General features: G+C 44.6%; 1 protein-coding gene across 5 annotated transcripts in view; it reads right to left on the bottom strand.

Annotated features, from left to right (window-relative positions):
• GOLGB1 (golgin B1) overlaps positions 1-15,026 on the bottom strand; it is a 53,650-nt gene extending 38,624 nt beyond the window's left edge. For 3 of the 5 annotated variants that reach the window (XR_014227890.1, XM_082309340.1, XM_082309343.1), the window contains exons 1-7: positions 14,959-15,026; positions 11,175-11,312; positions 9,078-9,174; positions 8,287-8,439; positions 5,560-5,712; positions 1,668-1,820; positions 30-152 (exon numbers count right to left, since the gene is read on the bottom strand). Coding sequence is in view for 4 of the 5 variants with exons in the window: in XM_082309340.1 (XP_082165466.1) it covers positions 30-152; positions 1,668-1,820; positions 5,560-5,712; positions 8,287-8,439; positions 9,078-9,167 (672 nt within the window). In the remaining variant the exon portion in view is untranslated. Of the gene's footprint in view, positions 1-29; positions 153-1,667; positions 1,821-5,559; positions 5,713-8,286; positions 8,440-9,077; positions 9,175-11,174; positions 11,313-12,819; positions 13,458-14,958 lie in introns of those variants that run through there. The other 2 variants (XM_082309341.1, XM_082309342.1) reach the window with 2 other exon arrangements.
• Between the last annotated feature and the right edge of the window lie 1,341 nt (positions 15,027-16,367).

Consider the following 16,367-nt stretch of genomic DNA (forward strand, 5'->3'; position numbering starts at 1 on the left):
CCATAACAAGATTATTATATCAAATATACCTGCTGCATCTCTACTTCCAGATCTGACTGGGCCACTATCTTGAGCAATTCAGCTTGGTGCTGGTGAACCTGCTCTTCTAGGAGAGCTTCCTTCGCCTGAATCACTTCTTGCAGGGAGCTCAGCTGAAAACATAAGCCACAAAATAAAAAAAAAAAAAAAAGTTATGAGCTTGACAGACATGCAGGCTTTCTTTCAACATGCATCAGCATATTATGTGTGAGATGAGGTCTTCAGCTTGATAATCCTATATGTCACCTTGGTCAAATGGTACCTTTATCCTACTAATACATATATATTAAATGATAATATTTCAGATCCCAGAAAGCAAAAACCACAGAATTTCATCTACAAATACGCAGAATGATAAAAGATATGATTACTATATAATTACAAGTTCATAAAACTTCCGAGTTTTTATTTGTATAGGATGCAGCCCAATTCACAGACCAAAAGCTAAACCTGCAATTCCGAGTATTAACAAAAACCTTTCCATAAATAAATACAATGTAACATAACAGCCATTACATTATGTGATGAAAAGCTCCTCTGCACATCCACAGTAGAGCACAGAGAAGGAAATGCAGGTCTGGGAGCTGAAAGAATACTCTGCCTCAGCTATTCCAAAGCCCATCACAGAACAGCAATGGCAGGCAGCGAAGAACCCAAATTCTGAGGTTGAGGAAGAGACAGCCTGGCCAGGCCCTTCCAGGGGCTGTTCTCCCCTCCTCAGAGAGCCATCAGTCCCATTGTCCAGGTGTAAAACCCATTAAGATGGCTTAACTGCAGAGCATGTTTTGCACCAAGGGTGGTTACTGCCCAGGAGTATAGGATATATTATGGCACGCAGGTGAAGAGCATTTTAGGATTGTGAAAGACGCATGGAATGTCTAGTGGAGGAACCAAAGGCAGGGAAATGGATGGACCTAGGTGATTTGGGGAGGAACAAAAATGAAAAAATAGAGGGTAAGGGAATTAAAAAAGGCCAGTTGTGTGAACAGCGGCTGCTCAATATGCTTGTCTGGCCATGCCCTGCACCTGATCAACAGTCTGTCTTGTCTTCTTATGAAACATCATTTTAACTCTTTCATTGTGGGAGAGGGTCTGTATTCAGCGTGCATTTGTGGGTGTATGGGGGATCTAAGTGCTAGTAACTGGAATCAGACTGTGGGTCAAAGGGCCTGTGTGTCCACGGTACCAGCAACTGGAGAGATTAGAGCAAGTGAACTTAAGTGCCAGCAACTGCAGTGGGACCACAGGTCAGAGGGCCTCAGACGCAACTGTCTCTCTTAAATTATCCAGTGTCAAGATGCGTGGGAATGGTTCAAAGCCACGTCAGGGGAGGTTCAGACTTGACATTAGGAAACGAATCTTTGCCAAGAGGGTGGTCACAGACTGGAACAGGATTCCTAGAGAGGTGGTCAATACCCCATGCCTGTGTGTTTAAGAGGCATTTGGACAATGCCCTTAATAACATGCTTTAACTTTTGGTCAGCCCTGAAGTGGTCAGGCAGTTGGACTAGATGATCATTGTAGGTCTCTTCCAGCTGAACTATTCTATTCTATCATGCTAGTGTAAGTGGTGGGGTGAGAAACACAAACACACACACAGACTGATGAATAGAAAAATGTTTCTGTACCTGTGTTGCATACTTGATTTCAGCATCTTTCAGATTCACTTTGGCTAGAGCCAGCTGTTCCTCCAGATCCTGAACAGTCTCCTCTTTCTCCCTGAGCTGCTCTTTTAGTGCTTCAGTTTCCTCTTTATGCCCTTCACTTGTATTTTGGTTATCCTGACATTGCAAGAGGAAAGAATTGGGAAGAAAAGAAACAAAAGAAAGTAAAGAAGTAAAGAAACAGAAGAAAGTAAACTGATCAGTATTACTAGTCAATTTAAAAAAAATTAGAATGCTACTGCACTCTTGACTCCTGCCCAGATGCTTATTTCTACTACATTTCCTAATTTCTTAACTTTACATTTTCTTTGTTTCTTTTAATGAAGTTGTCCTACATTAAGTAACTATTTTCCCTATTTCTATATAGATATGCACAAGATGTCTTTAATTGGGAAGCGTCAAATCACTTTGGAATGGTTAATTATTCATGAATGCTTACCATATAAACTAAAGTAAATAATATTATTAAATAAAATATAATACATAATCTATGATATGACCACCTTGATTTGTGAGGCTTTTTAATTTCACAGACTTCTCTAATACCAGAAATGAAACATTTTTTAATTAGCAATACAAGAATATTCTCCACATGACAAAGGGGCAGACATTAACCATTCTAGACTATAGAAAATGTCCATGGAAATCTCTTTAGACTAAAGGGATTTATAGCAATGCACCTGTTAGAAATAAGCAAAGGGAACATGCAAACAATCATCAGTTCTACTCCACTCTGAGGCACTAAAATCCTCTGTTTATGACCATGAAATTAAAACTCAGACAACATTTCACATAAAACACGTGCTTAGACTATGTCTACTCAGACATACTAGCACACTACACCTGCACTCTTTTTTTTGTCTCTCAAAGACCATCTGTATGGCAGGCAATTCTCTAATACCACAGTTGTACACCTACTTAACACAGTCACATATTAGGTCCAGCATATCAACACTGTCACTGAGAAGCAGGGAAAACATCCCTCTGTTGTTATCATCTCAGCACTCCCAACTACTTCAAGCACTTAGTGGTGGAGATTTTTGACTGAATATATACAAAATGTATCTCTTTCCTTTTCCTTGTTACAGGTACTGGATCAAAGATCACCAGTAACATGGAGTCTACGGAGTATTTATGTCGTTTAAACCCATTCTGAAAAATTTATGAAGGCTTTTAGAAGGACTTATAAGTCGGTGTAATAAAAGTAAGTAAGAAGCTACTGTTCCTCAAAAGATGTGTCACCTACAGAGAAAGTCTTTGGAAGCAGGTACAATAGACAGACAAGGAAAGCTTTAATTGCACTTAAGCTTAGAAGTAGAACAGGGAAAAAAAAGAAACAACGGGAGTGCAGGAAGCTTTAAGAAGCCAGGGATATACATAATTTATAAGGCTGGGGCAAAGCAGTTGCTAGCAGGGAAAGATGGGTGGATTAGTTTGCTTACTTGGGATTAGCTTTCAGGATTGATATTTACAGTCGGATTTGGAAAAGCTTCTGATAAAGTCCTTGCACACTGGCCCCTACATGGAGTGCCACAATTAAGGACAGTAGCACAGCCACAAAGTTCCCAGAACTCAAGCTTTCAAATGTCATGTTTTTCCAAAATGTATAAATTCTTATATCTGAACATAATTTGTGTTTATCCACTTTGGAAGTTTAGGAGGAGCCTCAATTGTTCTGTACACAAATACCAACTACTTAATGGAAAGATAGTACCAATTAGATATTTAAGATGGGGCCCCCATCATGGAGAGGAAAAAAAAGCCCTTTGCTTATTTATCCCTCACGATTTCCAAAAGGACCTACTAATGTTCAATACCTCAGCACAACATGCAACCCTAACCTAAATTTTTCATCTTCAAATGACAGGGTATCTGTCTAGGAAATATCACCATTACTCAAGACAGCATCTACTTGGGGAAATAATTATAAATAAAGGCATCTGTAGCTTCTCAGTAGGTCTAACCTTACAAGAAAGTATCTAGAAAGTGCTTTCTGGGTCAAATAGGGCAGTTACCTGCAGTATTATGTAACATAATTTCTCTTACATGATGTTCTAACCCAAAACCAATAAGGCTCTGGTCCACATCATTTCCACTGGAGACTGTATCAAGACCTCATTCCTCTAACTAGAAAGCCGTTTTTCTTAATGGCTAATTTACACCCATCCATTCAGCTGTTAGTACTGCCCTTTCACTTTAAAAGTTTTCCCACTTTCTTGGTGCTTACCTTCCTCATACAACTGTAGAAAGAAATTATGTTTCCTCTCCGCCTTTGGTTGACTAAACAGCCAAGCTATTTTGAGTGTCTAGTAAAAGCAACAACTAACATGACGAGAGAATGGAAAGTCTTTTGCTGCTCTCAAAATTTATCTTCCCTAATTCCAAGTGAACAGAACATGACAACACTCCACATGAGGCCTTGCCACTCTTAGTAAATAGTTGGAAGGATAACTGTTTGCCTTACATAAAAAAGAGTAGGCCTCTTTTTAAAGTCTACATCACACTGATTAATTGATGATAAGCTTTCTCTCGTTTTGCCTTCTTCAACTGATAAATTTGAACTTTGAAGCAAGAACACTCATTAGTCCACAACAGCAAGTCTCCACAAAGTAATGTAGCATATGTAGACCTGTGTGCTGTTACATATGAATAAGCTAAAAAAAAGCCTCAGCAGCAAGACAGCAATGTGAAGTGACATAGCTAAACAGCCTCCAGGGCCTTCACTGTGCTCTGCAGCCAGGGCACATTTTTCATGGCCTTGCAGTATACAGTGGCAGGATACTACAAGTGCTTGATCTTGTACTTGTTAAATTTTTGCCGTATTTTTATATTATATCAATCCTCAAGATCATCCAGTTCTTCCCGTATGAAAACCAAATGCTGCTTTGCATTGCGAAAGATTCAAGATTGTATTGTAAAGTCAATTACAGTAGCACATTTCTATGATTTTATGATGCCATCAGTCAAAAATAGTAAGCACAAGTCATGGCAGCAATCTTTACTCCATTTGCAGTCACCTCTCACCTGACAGCTCTCATGCTCACCCTTTATGCTTCCTATAATCTTTTAATCTTTTTTTTCATTGTTTCAAATAACCCTTATCTTCTCTGGTTTAATGAACATCATCTGATGTCCTGCAATCTGTCTGGACTTCTGTCACATTTCCCTTGCCTAATATTACTAACTTTTTAAGGAAAACTATGTGGTCAGCAGAACAATTTTAAATTTTCAAAAACTACCAGCTCCAGTGGGAGTTTCTAGCTAGTAACTAATGGCTTCTTTAATGTCTTGGTACAGGACACCTCATTTTTTACCTAGCTTTACACAATTATGGCTTGTTAACTATAAAATTTTGGGGTGGCACAGGAAGCTACATGGCTGGAAATTTTTTTGGGGGTTTTTTTGGGGGGTTTTTTTGGTGGTTTTTTTTTTGTTGTTGTTGTTTTTTGTTTTGTTTTGTTTTTTTTACATTTAAGTTGCCGCCTTTCAGTTTTAATGACCTCCTTAACTCCTTGTTCCTGTATTTGAGCCAACCTTCCCTCTCCTTTGCTGTACTCACATGGCAGATAACATTTTGAAACTTACAGTTCAGATAGACATGTGATTTCTGCAGGAAAGAATTTAGCTACAACAGATTACTGAAGATATGCAAAGTGAAACTAGCCCATACCCTTGAGGAGATCAAGTTGCTGATCAAGCTGGACAGACCAGCTTCCTACAGCATAGACAACCTTGCTGGAACTATCAATGTCCTGCTAACAAGAGAGAGAGAGGACCTGCTTGCTCACTGGGACCTAAAATGGCACCAGATTATCAGTAGAGGCTATCATCTTTTAAGTAGCCCTGTTCTTCCAACCTTGGGATGCACTTGCTCTTCTGATAAGGTCTGTGCAGGCAATGGTGATCCTTTCTCTGTCAGCTCCTCAATGCGTTTGTTCAGAGATGCCAGTTTGGCTTTGGCTTGAAGTTTAAGCTTCATCAGCTTAGCATCTGCAGCTTCTCGCTCTTCCTGTAAAAGAAGGATACAAGCTGACTGCACTTAAAATTCCAGTGCTACCACCCTGAAAGCACCACTTGGAAAAGTTACGTAATTTGTCAGTCTGCAGTTCTTTGTCCAAACCTGCTTCCCCAGTAACAGTGCCAATTAAAAACACATCCAGGAAACAAATTTGCTCTGAAACACTATACACAGCAAAATAGTTAGCTTCTGCTCTAGTACTTTCTCTTCAAGGGACAGATCACTCAAGGGACTTCTAGCAATTAGTACAAACTCAGGTTGACTTCCTGTGCTGTATGCTGTCCCTCAACACTATCTCAAGTAACTGCACTTTCTCTCAGGTCATGCCTCAGGATATGCAATGTGTCTCTTTGGTTATGTGCCATGAAACCACTGGACTGCTGGGTGACTGCAGCACAGCCTACTCTGTCTCAAACACTCTGAAATGGGGAAAGAAAAACCTCACACAAAAAGATACTAATATTTATTAGAGCCACCAGCAATCTGTACGGGCCTTGAGGAGCTCCGAAACAAAATGCTACATAACTTGGATCAGGTGCTCCATTGCAGCACTCCAGTTGTGCGAGTCACCCCACCACGTTTCCGTGATGGCAACCACATCATAGTTTTTCTGCTGTGCAATGGCTTCCAGCTCCTCCTGCTTGTTGCCCATGCTGCGTGCATTGGTGTAAATGCACTTCAGTTGGGCTATTGATCTGTTCTCCAACACAGGCATGCCACCTCTAGGCTCATCCCTAGCAAGCCTGATTTTATCCCCTTCCCCCTTCGAATCTAGTTTCAAGCTCTCTCAATGAGGCCTGCTCACTCCTGAGCCAGAATCCTTTTCCCCCTTTGCGACAGGTGAACCCCATCTGTCTCCAGCAGGCCTGGTGCCATGTAAACTGCCCCATGACTGAAAAACCCCAAATTCCACCTCTGGCACCAGCCTCTGAGCCACACGTTAATGAGATGGGTCTTTCTGTTCCTTTCCGTATGCCTCCCGGCTACTGAAGGGATGGAGGAAAACACTACCTGCACTCCTGATCCTTCAAGTAATTGCCCCAGTTCCCTAAAATCCCTTTTGATCGTCTTTGTGCCTCTATCAGCTACCTCATCACTGCCAACTTGAACAACCAATAGTGGATAATAATCGGACGATTTTACCAGCCTAGGGAGCTTCCTAGTAACGTCTCTTATCCTTGCCCCAGGGAGGCAGCAGACTTCCCTATGGGATGGGTCTGGTCGGCATATCAGGCCCTCTGTTCCCCTCAGAAGGGAGCCGCCTATGAGAATTACCCTTCTTTTTTTCCTACTAGTGGCCATTGTAATGCGTGGGGCTGACTGGTTCCCCTAGTCAACCCCTTGGATGGATCACTGTCCACATCTTCATCCTCCTGGCCCTCGAGTTCCAGAGCCTCATACCTATTGTGTAAGGGCACCTGAGAGGGCGAGGTAGGCCGGGAGAGGCTTCTCCTCCTGTGCCGAGCAGGGATCTGTTTCCATCCCCCTCTGTCTCTTAGGCCCCCTCCTTCTGCCTGGTGGCAAGAGGGTAGGGGAGCCTCTCCTTCTCTTGATGCTTCCATCTGGTGTGCTCGTCTCGGGGATGGTAGCGAGTGGCTCCACCAGTCTATCTCCCTCTCGCACTCCCTGATACTCCTCAGTCTTGCTACTTCTTCGTTCAGCTCTGCCACCATGCTGAGCAGATCCTCCACCTGCTCGCACCTCACACAGATGTCTTGGCAGCCCTCCATCACCAGAGCAAGGCTCTGGCACTCCCTGCAGCCAGAGACTTGGGTGGCCACATGTTTTAGTGGGAGCTCTGTCTGCATCACCACATCCCTTCTGGCGATGGCTTTTGTCCGAGTGGAAACCACGGCTAAGTCTCTTCCAGGAGGGCGTAGACCACAAGGAGAGCTCGCCAGCTGCCTGCTCACTCTGCCTGCGCAAAGTGCCGCGCCATGCCCTGTTTGCCCATCCTGTTCGCTGCGCTCCTGGTCACTCACGTTCCCTAGGGGCCCGTTTAAATCTCCGGCGGTTACCCCAGCAACGCCCAAGCCCCGTCTGCCTCGAGCAGCTGTTTTTACTTTGGCGCGAGGGCCCCACCAGGCTCTTTATCAGGTTCCCCAGCAAAGGAAACCCCCTTTTCCACCCCAATCTAGTGCCCAGTCGCAGGACTTACCATTGCTGCCGCCGCATGCCTCACCAACTGAGTGCTGCTTCTGGGATCTCCTCATTTAAATCTCCCGCAGTTGCCCCAGCAACACCAAAGCCCCATATGCCTCACTCGCGAGAGCAGCCAGTTTTTCTTCGGCACAAGGGCCCCACCAGGCTCTTTATCGGGTTCCCCCCCTGGATATAACTTATCTACTCTAGAAGGAATTACCCCTAAGCAAAATGAACAGAAGCTATCCTGTATCTCTTGGGTTAGGGTCCATTCTTTGGATTCTTAGGATCAGTTCTCTGGAATTGATGCATTTAGTAGTGCACATGTCTCAAATGTTCAAAAGAAACCAGCGGCTGGCTTGCACAGAAAGCTGAAGCAGCATTTTACTCGTGCTCCCAGGTCCCCAGTGAAAGAAATGATACCTTGAGTACAGTTTCTTTTTGCTGGAGCAGTGCATCCTTTTCTCGGATCAAATCCTTCAGCTGAACAACTAGTTTTTCTGTTTGGGCTAGGCGCTCCAATAGCTCCTCAGGTGCCTCCTCCATGCTTTCTGCTTCTGGCTCTAAAGCTTGTACCTGAAACAGTGAAAGGAGTGCTCTGGAGGAGAAAAGTCTAAACAGACTGCAACATAGCATCCAAATGATACCTTCAGCTCCACTCCTAAGTGCTGCACTCTGTTCCTTGCAAGCATCTCATGTAGCCTATGAAACTATACACAATTAGGTGAAACCAGGAGGAAAGCTCAGGATACCCAGGAGCCAATACACAAAAAAAGAGCACCTTTACTGAACACAACACCAGCAAATCTGAAATGAGTGGCACTGGAGAGACTCTACCACTCACACATTATCCACTGTCTGAAGTACCAAAGGGCAACATACATATCAAGCCTTCCACTGTCACCCAATCATGCAGAGCTCCCCTTTCTGCTACACAGAACCATTAGTACTCTTAAAAGTCTTTCCTCACCCTAATTCTAGTTCATTTTCTAGGATCGCCTTGAGATGTGGAAATTAAGGAGATTATGGTGTGCCCCACAAAAGTGCTGACTTAAAAGGTCAGGAATATAGGAAAAGCAGAGTAGAATGACAGCTCAGTCTAGTGCTCAGCAATGAAGAAACAGGAAACAGTTCTCACGGCAGTCAAATGATTCACTCTCCCCAAACTAACTCTTAATAAGATCCTGAAAGTCTTTAGTTAACACTGTACTTACAGCAATAGAGGATTCAGTAACTGCATCTCCATCATCACCTGACAGTTCTTGTAAAACAGTACTTGCTAAACCTGACAAACGGCTCAGCATCTTCAGCCTAAAACAAAAACAAAACAAAAAAAAAAAAAACAAAAACAAAAAACCACACACAAAAAAAAAAAGTCAGAATACAGTTAGAGTCAAAACCGCTATGAAGAATAAGCATGCCTTCATGTTGATCTCTAACATTACAGAGGTGACAAGGCTTACAGGGAGTATGTCTCCTCTGCCAAGAGAGACAAGCCAAAGTAAAACCTCAGGAATAAAGAAACGATCATGTTAACAAAAGCAGCCAGATTCTCTGAACATAAAAGCAGAGGATGGGCTGGTAAGACACATGAAGATACCTTCACCACTCTACATGTATGATTGAAAAAATACATTTTTATATCAGATTTCAAGTCACCCTCATAGTTCATTCTTGATCTTTCTTGACAATGACATTACAGAACCATGATCTGTTCAGTTTACTCAAGAGTAAGTGGTTCTTAAATGAAGTCACTTCTTTACAGGCCACATACGGGACAGGACAGGACCACGACACAGGAGAATAGGCTGGAGAGGGCATATATTCCCTGGCTGCTGCTTAGCATACCTTCTTTCCTTTCCTTGAAATTCAGGAGCCAAACTGATCCAGCAAATGGAGATAAAGAACCAGAAAAATGCAGCAGTACCATCCAGCAATACATAATTTTCCATTTTGGGGAGAGTGGCAGATTAAGTTCTCCATTATTAACCCAGATAATGGGATACAATCCACCTCAGTAAGTTCACCAAATTCTAATGAGCAGTTGATAAGCCAAAGTATAGAGCTGCCAACCAGAGGGATCTCAACAGGCTAGAGAAACAGATGGACAGAAACATCATGAAGTTCAGAAAAGGCAAATACAGAGCCCTGCACCCGGGATGGAACAAACATATGCAGTACAGGCTGGGGAGCAACTGGCTGTAAAACTGTGTTGCAGAAGACAACCTAGGGATGCTGGTGGATAAGCTCAACATGAGTCAGCAGTGTGCTCTCACAGCAGAGAGGGTCAACTATATACCGAGTTGTATTAGTAAGACTGCAGCCAGCAGGTTGAGGGAAGCAATTATTCCTTTCTATTCAGCACTTGTTAAGACTACATTTGGAATACAGTGTCCACTTTCAAGCTCTGACACACAAAAATGACAGGGACAAACTGAAGCAAGTACAGCAGAAAGCCCCCATGATGGTTGGGGGTTGGATTACAAGACATATGGAGAGGCTAAGAACACCGGGCTCGTTCAGCCTTGAGAACAGCGGGTAACGAGAGGGATATAATTGCTGTCTGCCCTATAATCACCTATTAGGTAGCTAAAGACAGAGCCAGACACTTCTTACAAGGTGCACAGCAGGTGGACATGAGGCAGCAGACACAAGTTGCAGCATAAGAAATTTCAATCAGGAAAAAAAAAATGTGCACAGGAAAGATGATAAAAAATTCTGGAATAGGCTCATAGCAACCTGATCTAACTTCGAGGTTAGCCATGCTAAGAGCAGAGGGTTTGATCAAATGAACTCCCAAAGTCCCTTAAGACCTAAATCATTCTAGTATTCTATGAAGAAAGGTCACATGTGACACTGGACATATCTCTTAACTGAAAAGCTATAGATCTGTCCCAGCTTTAAGTCCATGCCTGTAAATGGCAAAATAATTTGTACAAATGTAAAAGAAGCTCCAATAGGGCAAACTGAAATTAGGCAAGCTCGCATTAGCCATGACATCAAGTTTACATTACAATAATTATCTCCATCAAATGTAATCTTTTAATATGACAAGATGTCTCTCTAGCTAGAAGTAGGCTTCTAAAGCTGGCTACAATGATCCACTCATTCCTGACCTCCTTTATCTTAGTAAGCAAATCTTTGCTCTTAGATTGCCACTTAAAGCATGGAAATATTGACAATGGAGAAAACAGTAGTGCATTATTTTTCTGTAGCAGTCACACCGTCTAGCCACCTGATTTCGCATAAGTAGAAAATGTCACAATGCACATTAGAGCATCAACAGCAGAAAAGGGCACGTGAACACCAACCTCTTTTATGCACCAAGTAGCGCATAGGTTTGCTTATTCAGTAGTAAAGAGGTTTCCAAGGCAGAGCAGTCATACGCGGGTCCTTCATGCCATTCTTTTTTATCTTTTGGGTACTGACAGGTTGCATGAACCAAGACTCTTGACGGAGAGAGAAAAAAGAAAAAAAAAAAAAGAGGAAAATAATTTATCCAACAGTAAAAAGAAAAATAAGCCCATTCTTCATCCTACACAGTACACTTTGGGATTATTACATTCAGTCATTTGCAATAAGCATAAAAAGTGAAAAGTCTTCCCTGTTCAGGAAACTGGATTTCTCCTGTTCTTGCAGAGACATGCCCTGGTTTCTTATACTGTATGGCATGAGCTTAGTCTCTTCAGCCTACAGAATAAAATGCTCAAGAAGCAGTTAGTGAAGCAAAAAGACATGAGGAAAGAAGCGAGGCCTCAGCCAGTCTCTTGCAAAGAGTTCTAGACAATGAAACTACTCAAGAAGCATACTGTCAGAAAGCCAGGAGTGTCCACATTCTGTATCAATACAATAGCCAGTGAGAAAAGTACTGGTACTTTGCTTACTTCTCAGCTGTCTCAGGTGAGACTGAGGCATGGAATTCCAGAATAATATACTTTTACAGTTCCTGCTAGAGAAATTTCTGCTGTGAACATCAACTGTTCACCAAGCTGGTAATATAAAAGATTCATTTAAAGACCTGGAATCCCTGGTTCATTATAAGAATAAACGTATTTATAGTTTTGTAAACCACCACCCCCACAATGCCACGGTGAGGAACAGAACCTGCTGTCTTGGCAGTGGTAAAAGCACATTTTAGAAAACAGTCATCCAAATGCAAAAATGCCTCTTTCTGACTGTCACCAATATTTGAAGAGGATGGATCTGATCTTCCTATTGAGCATTAGGCCACAGTTTCTTAAAGCCACAAATGCACAATATGTGGTTGAGATGTGACATGAAGTAGTATAAGATAACATGATCTAGGACTGACAGAAACAATAGATTAATTACTAGAAGTGGTATTAGAAATACGGAAAAAAGTAGAATGCAGGCATCTGCAGACATCCATTGTAACCAGAAATATGTGTGGGGCTCAGCACATATCTGCATGCTACAGGCATTACAAGTTCAAGCATGTGTACCTGGACTATGTTGAGAAAAGATTCCCTGGCCTTTGTCCAGGCTGGCTACATTAACCTGATACTGAACTCAAGTTAATATGCCGTGCTGGGCTTGGCTCACAGTTGACCTCGGCTCACAGTTAGCCTCCTCAAAATGCAAACAGACGAACTGAAGCCTGTCTGCACCTAATTGCACAGGCATGGACTTTAATAACCTGAACTCAAGTCCTGTACATTCATGTCTTTTGAACTCACTTTTAAATTATATTCTCAGCTGAGCTGAATATGGCAAGGGATGCGAAGGGGAATGAAGAGTGATTCTACAATTATACAAACAGCAAAAGGAAGCCCAGGGAAAACACAGGCTCACTGCTAAATGTGGCAGGCACCCCGATCACAGAAAAGGCTGAGGTACTCATTGTCTTCTTTCCCTCAGTTTTTAGTGGCAAGACCAAGCTTCAGGAATCCCAGTCCACCAACACCTGATGGAAAGCCTGGAGCAAAGACAACTTACCTTATGTGGAAGAGGACCAGGCTAGGGAGCACAAACTGGCCATACACAAGTCCATGGGGCCTGACAGGATGCACCCAGAAGTGCAGAGGCGGCCGGCTGGTATCACTGCAGTGTGCACCCTCAGCAACTTTGCAGCTGCCACAAAACTGCAAGGAGTGGCTGATACCCACAAATGGGCGTGCTGCCATCCAGAGGGACCCGAACAGGCTGGGGAAATGGGCTAATGGGAACCTCATGAAGTTCAACTTAAGCCATCAATCCACCCTCGTGGCAAAGGCCAACAGCATCCTGGGCTGCATTAGGAGCGCTGCCAGGAGGAAGGTGATCCTCAGCACTGGTGAGGCCACATCTGGAGTACTGTGTCCAGTTCTGGGCTCCCCAGGATGAGAGAGGTGGGAACTTGTTGGAGCAAATTCAACGAAGGACAAATAGACGGCTCAGGGAGGATCTTATCACAGAATGGGTGAGGTTAGAAGAAATCTCCGGAGGTTATCTGGTCCAACCTCCCTGCTCAAACAAGGCCACCTAGACTTAGTTGCCCAGGACCGTGTCCAGACAGCTTTTGAATATCTCCAAGGATATCTCCTTGGGCAAGCTGTGCCAGTCCTCAGTAACCCACACAGTAAAAAAGCATTTCCTGATGTTCAGAGAGAACCTCCTGTGTTTCAGTTTGTGCTCGTTGCCTCTCATCCTGTCACTGGACACCACTGCAAAGGACCTGTCTCAGTCTTCTTTGAACTCTCCCTGAGAATAAATCCAGGAACAAGCATAACACAGCTTTAAATACCGTCCCAAAGCCAACAGTCTGCACACAAGGTGGTAGCTGTCTTATGCATTAGCCTCAAGGACTTGTGGCAGGAATACCCTGGTGCTTGCATTTCATATTTACTTCTGAGCTTATAGCAGGAAAGCATTATACAATGGTGGCCAATTTCCTCATACACAGAAGTAGACAAACACAAAAGAACAGAGGTTATTCTGTGTTCCACTGCCTCACCCAAATAAAGTAAACAGTACAGCTCTCAGAGACAAGACTATTGCTCTTCCAGGGCCATACTGACTTTGGCATGGATTTCCATTTTTTTAATTAATAGAAGAACACAAAAGACCTGCACTGTGTTTATGATGTAAGCCAGTATAGCTTGTGTTCTGGCTGTAGTTGAAAATAATGTTTTGCTCGGCATTCCTATGACTAATAAACTTTTGCTCGTGAGACTTTACTTTGAACACTGGGACTACCAACGGTGTTCTAGAAGACGCTCCTTTACTCTGAAATATACTTCCCTTACTGACCCAAACAGCCTAAGTCCATTACTAGCCATAGGATAGTCTGCATATGAGTAATAAGTAGTGCATAAATCCATGTATTTCTCTCTAGGTATCAGCCATAGGGAATAAAAACTTGACAGTGTTTTTCCCTAATTTATTCTATTATAAGTTTATTACACATAAATTGAGTTTAATTCTTTGCATTTTCCTTCTTTTGAAGGGAAACAGGCATTGAAGGCATTGCTGCTGTACACAAGCCCTGGACCAAACCTCTTACATTGTGCAGAGGAGCTCTGAAAGGGACAAGGATCGAAGAAGAGCAACAGATCTTGACCACTGCTGCCACCCACAATCCCAGGCTTCAGGACCTAGCAACAACGTTCCACCAAGGGAAGGGGAAGCCAGCACCAATGCAGCTACAGGAATGCACGGTTGCCCCACCAGTCCCGTAGATTTACCAACGGGAGCAAAGCTGACCGCAATACCTCCGGCGGGCCTCACAGGGCAGAAACCTTCCCAGGACGGGCTCTGCTCCCATCTGGGCACCGCGGTCAGACAGCCGGCGAAAGGCAGCGCGGTCGCAGCGTAGGCACCGGCGCGGTGGGTGCACGGAGCACGGGAGAGAGAAGAGCCCCGCCGGCCAGCCTGCCCCGCTCTTCCTCACCGCCCTGGACACCAAGAAGCTGCGAACCCGCCCCGTTCCTTGGGCCCTGCAGGCCGGCAGGGCCGCCCCCAGCGGGGCTGGCAGCGGTGTCCCAGCGCTGCACGGCGGAAGGAGCCCGGTTCGGGACCACCGCCGAGAGCCGGGCGACAGCGCCGACCCTGCAGACCGCACACAGCGGAAGGACAACGCGGAGGGGAGGCACTGACCTGCCGGCGACCCACACCCGCCGACCCCAGCGACGGCTCCACCGCTGTAAAACCAATCCCGCCCCCAGCCACCTCACCACCGGAACACGCCGCGGCAGCTTCCGCCTCCAGCGCGGCCCCGCCTCCCCACAGGAGGACAGCCAGTCAGCTACGGAAACGCGAAGATAGACATGATCATCATCTAATTGCGGCGAAGCAACCGCCTCGGCGCCATGGTTATCCTGACACATGGCACAAAACCACCAATCCCGAGTAGGGCTTGGGGACCCGCCCCATAACAAGGAAGCAACCAATCAGCCAAGGCTTTCTGAGACATATTTAGGGGTGTGGGCAGCGCGTGGCTGGTGCGCGCGCTCGGTTGGGTCCGGGGCGCTGTGGGTGCCGTGAAGTGGCGGAATCCCAGGCTGGTCTGGGTGGGAAGGGACCTTTAGGGATCACCTAGTCCGCATCTTTCACTAGGGCAGGTTGTTCAAAGGCCCATCCAACCTGACCTTGAATGCTTCTGGAGACGTCTAATCTAAACCTACCCCCTTTTGGTTTAAAACCATTACCCCTTGTCCTGTAACTGCAGCCCGTGGTAAAAGGGCTTTCTCTGTATTGCTTCTAAGCCCCCTTTATACATTGAAAGGCTGCAGTAAGGTCTCCTTGGAGCCTTCTCTTCTCTGGGCTAAACAACCCTGATTCTCTCAGCCTTTCTTCCCAGGAGAGGCGTTCCATGGCCTCCTCTGGACCCACTTCTAACAGGTCCATGTCGTTCTTACGCTGGGGGTCCCAGAGCTGGACGCAGTACCCCAGGTGGGGTTTCACGAGAATGGAGTTGGGGGTGAGAATCATCTCCCTCAACCTGCTGGCCACGCTTCCTTTGATGCAGCCCAGGATATGATTGACTTTCTGGGCTGCAACCGCATGTTGCCAGCTCCTGTCCAATTTTTCATTTACCAGTATCCCCAAGTCCTTCTCCTCAGGCCTGCTCTCAATCCATTCACCTCCTAGGCTGTATTCATACTGGGGATTGCCCTAGCCCAGGTGTAGGGCCTTGCACCTTGCTTTTTTTAACTTTGTGAAGTTCATGAAGACTTTATGAAGTCTGAGCAGCACAATCTCATAGAATCATAGAGTTGTTTAGGTTCGAAAAGACCTTTAAGATCTCCCTCACCTCCCAGCTGTCTTCATCATGTGTTAGCATATACATTCAAATGCACTCATATTCCTGCTTGTGATGTAACCATGTAGTCCTGCCATAGGGGCAGGGTATTGCCATAGGCTCTGTACTGAGTTCGCAAGGCTTCAGGACTAAGGCTTGCCAAGCCTGCTCTGAATTTTTCATGACCTGCCTGCAGCTTTGTTTCACTTGATTTAGCTGTGAGAGCAATTTCTCTAATTGTGAGGTGTCTGTGGCTAATTTATTT

The sequence above is a fragment of the Platalea leucorodia genome (genome assembly GCF_965183815.1).
Source record: "Platalea leucorodia genome assembly, chromosome: 4".
NCBI lineage: Eukaryota > Metazoa > Chordata > Aves > Pelecaniformes > Threskiornithidae > Platalea > Platalea leucorodia.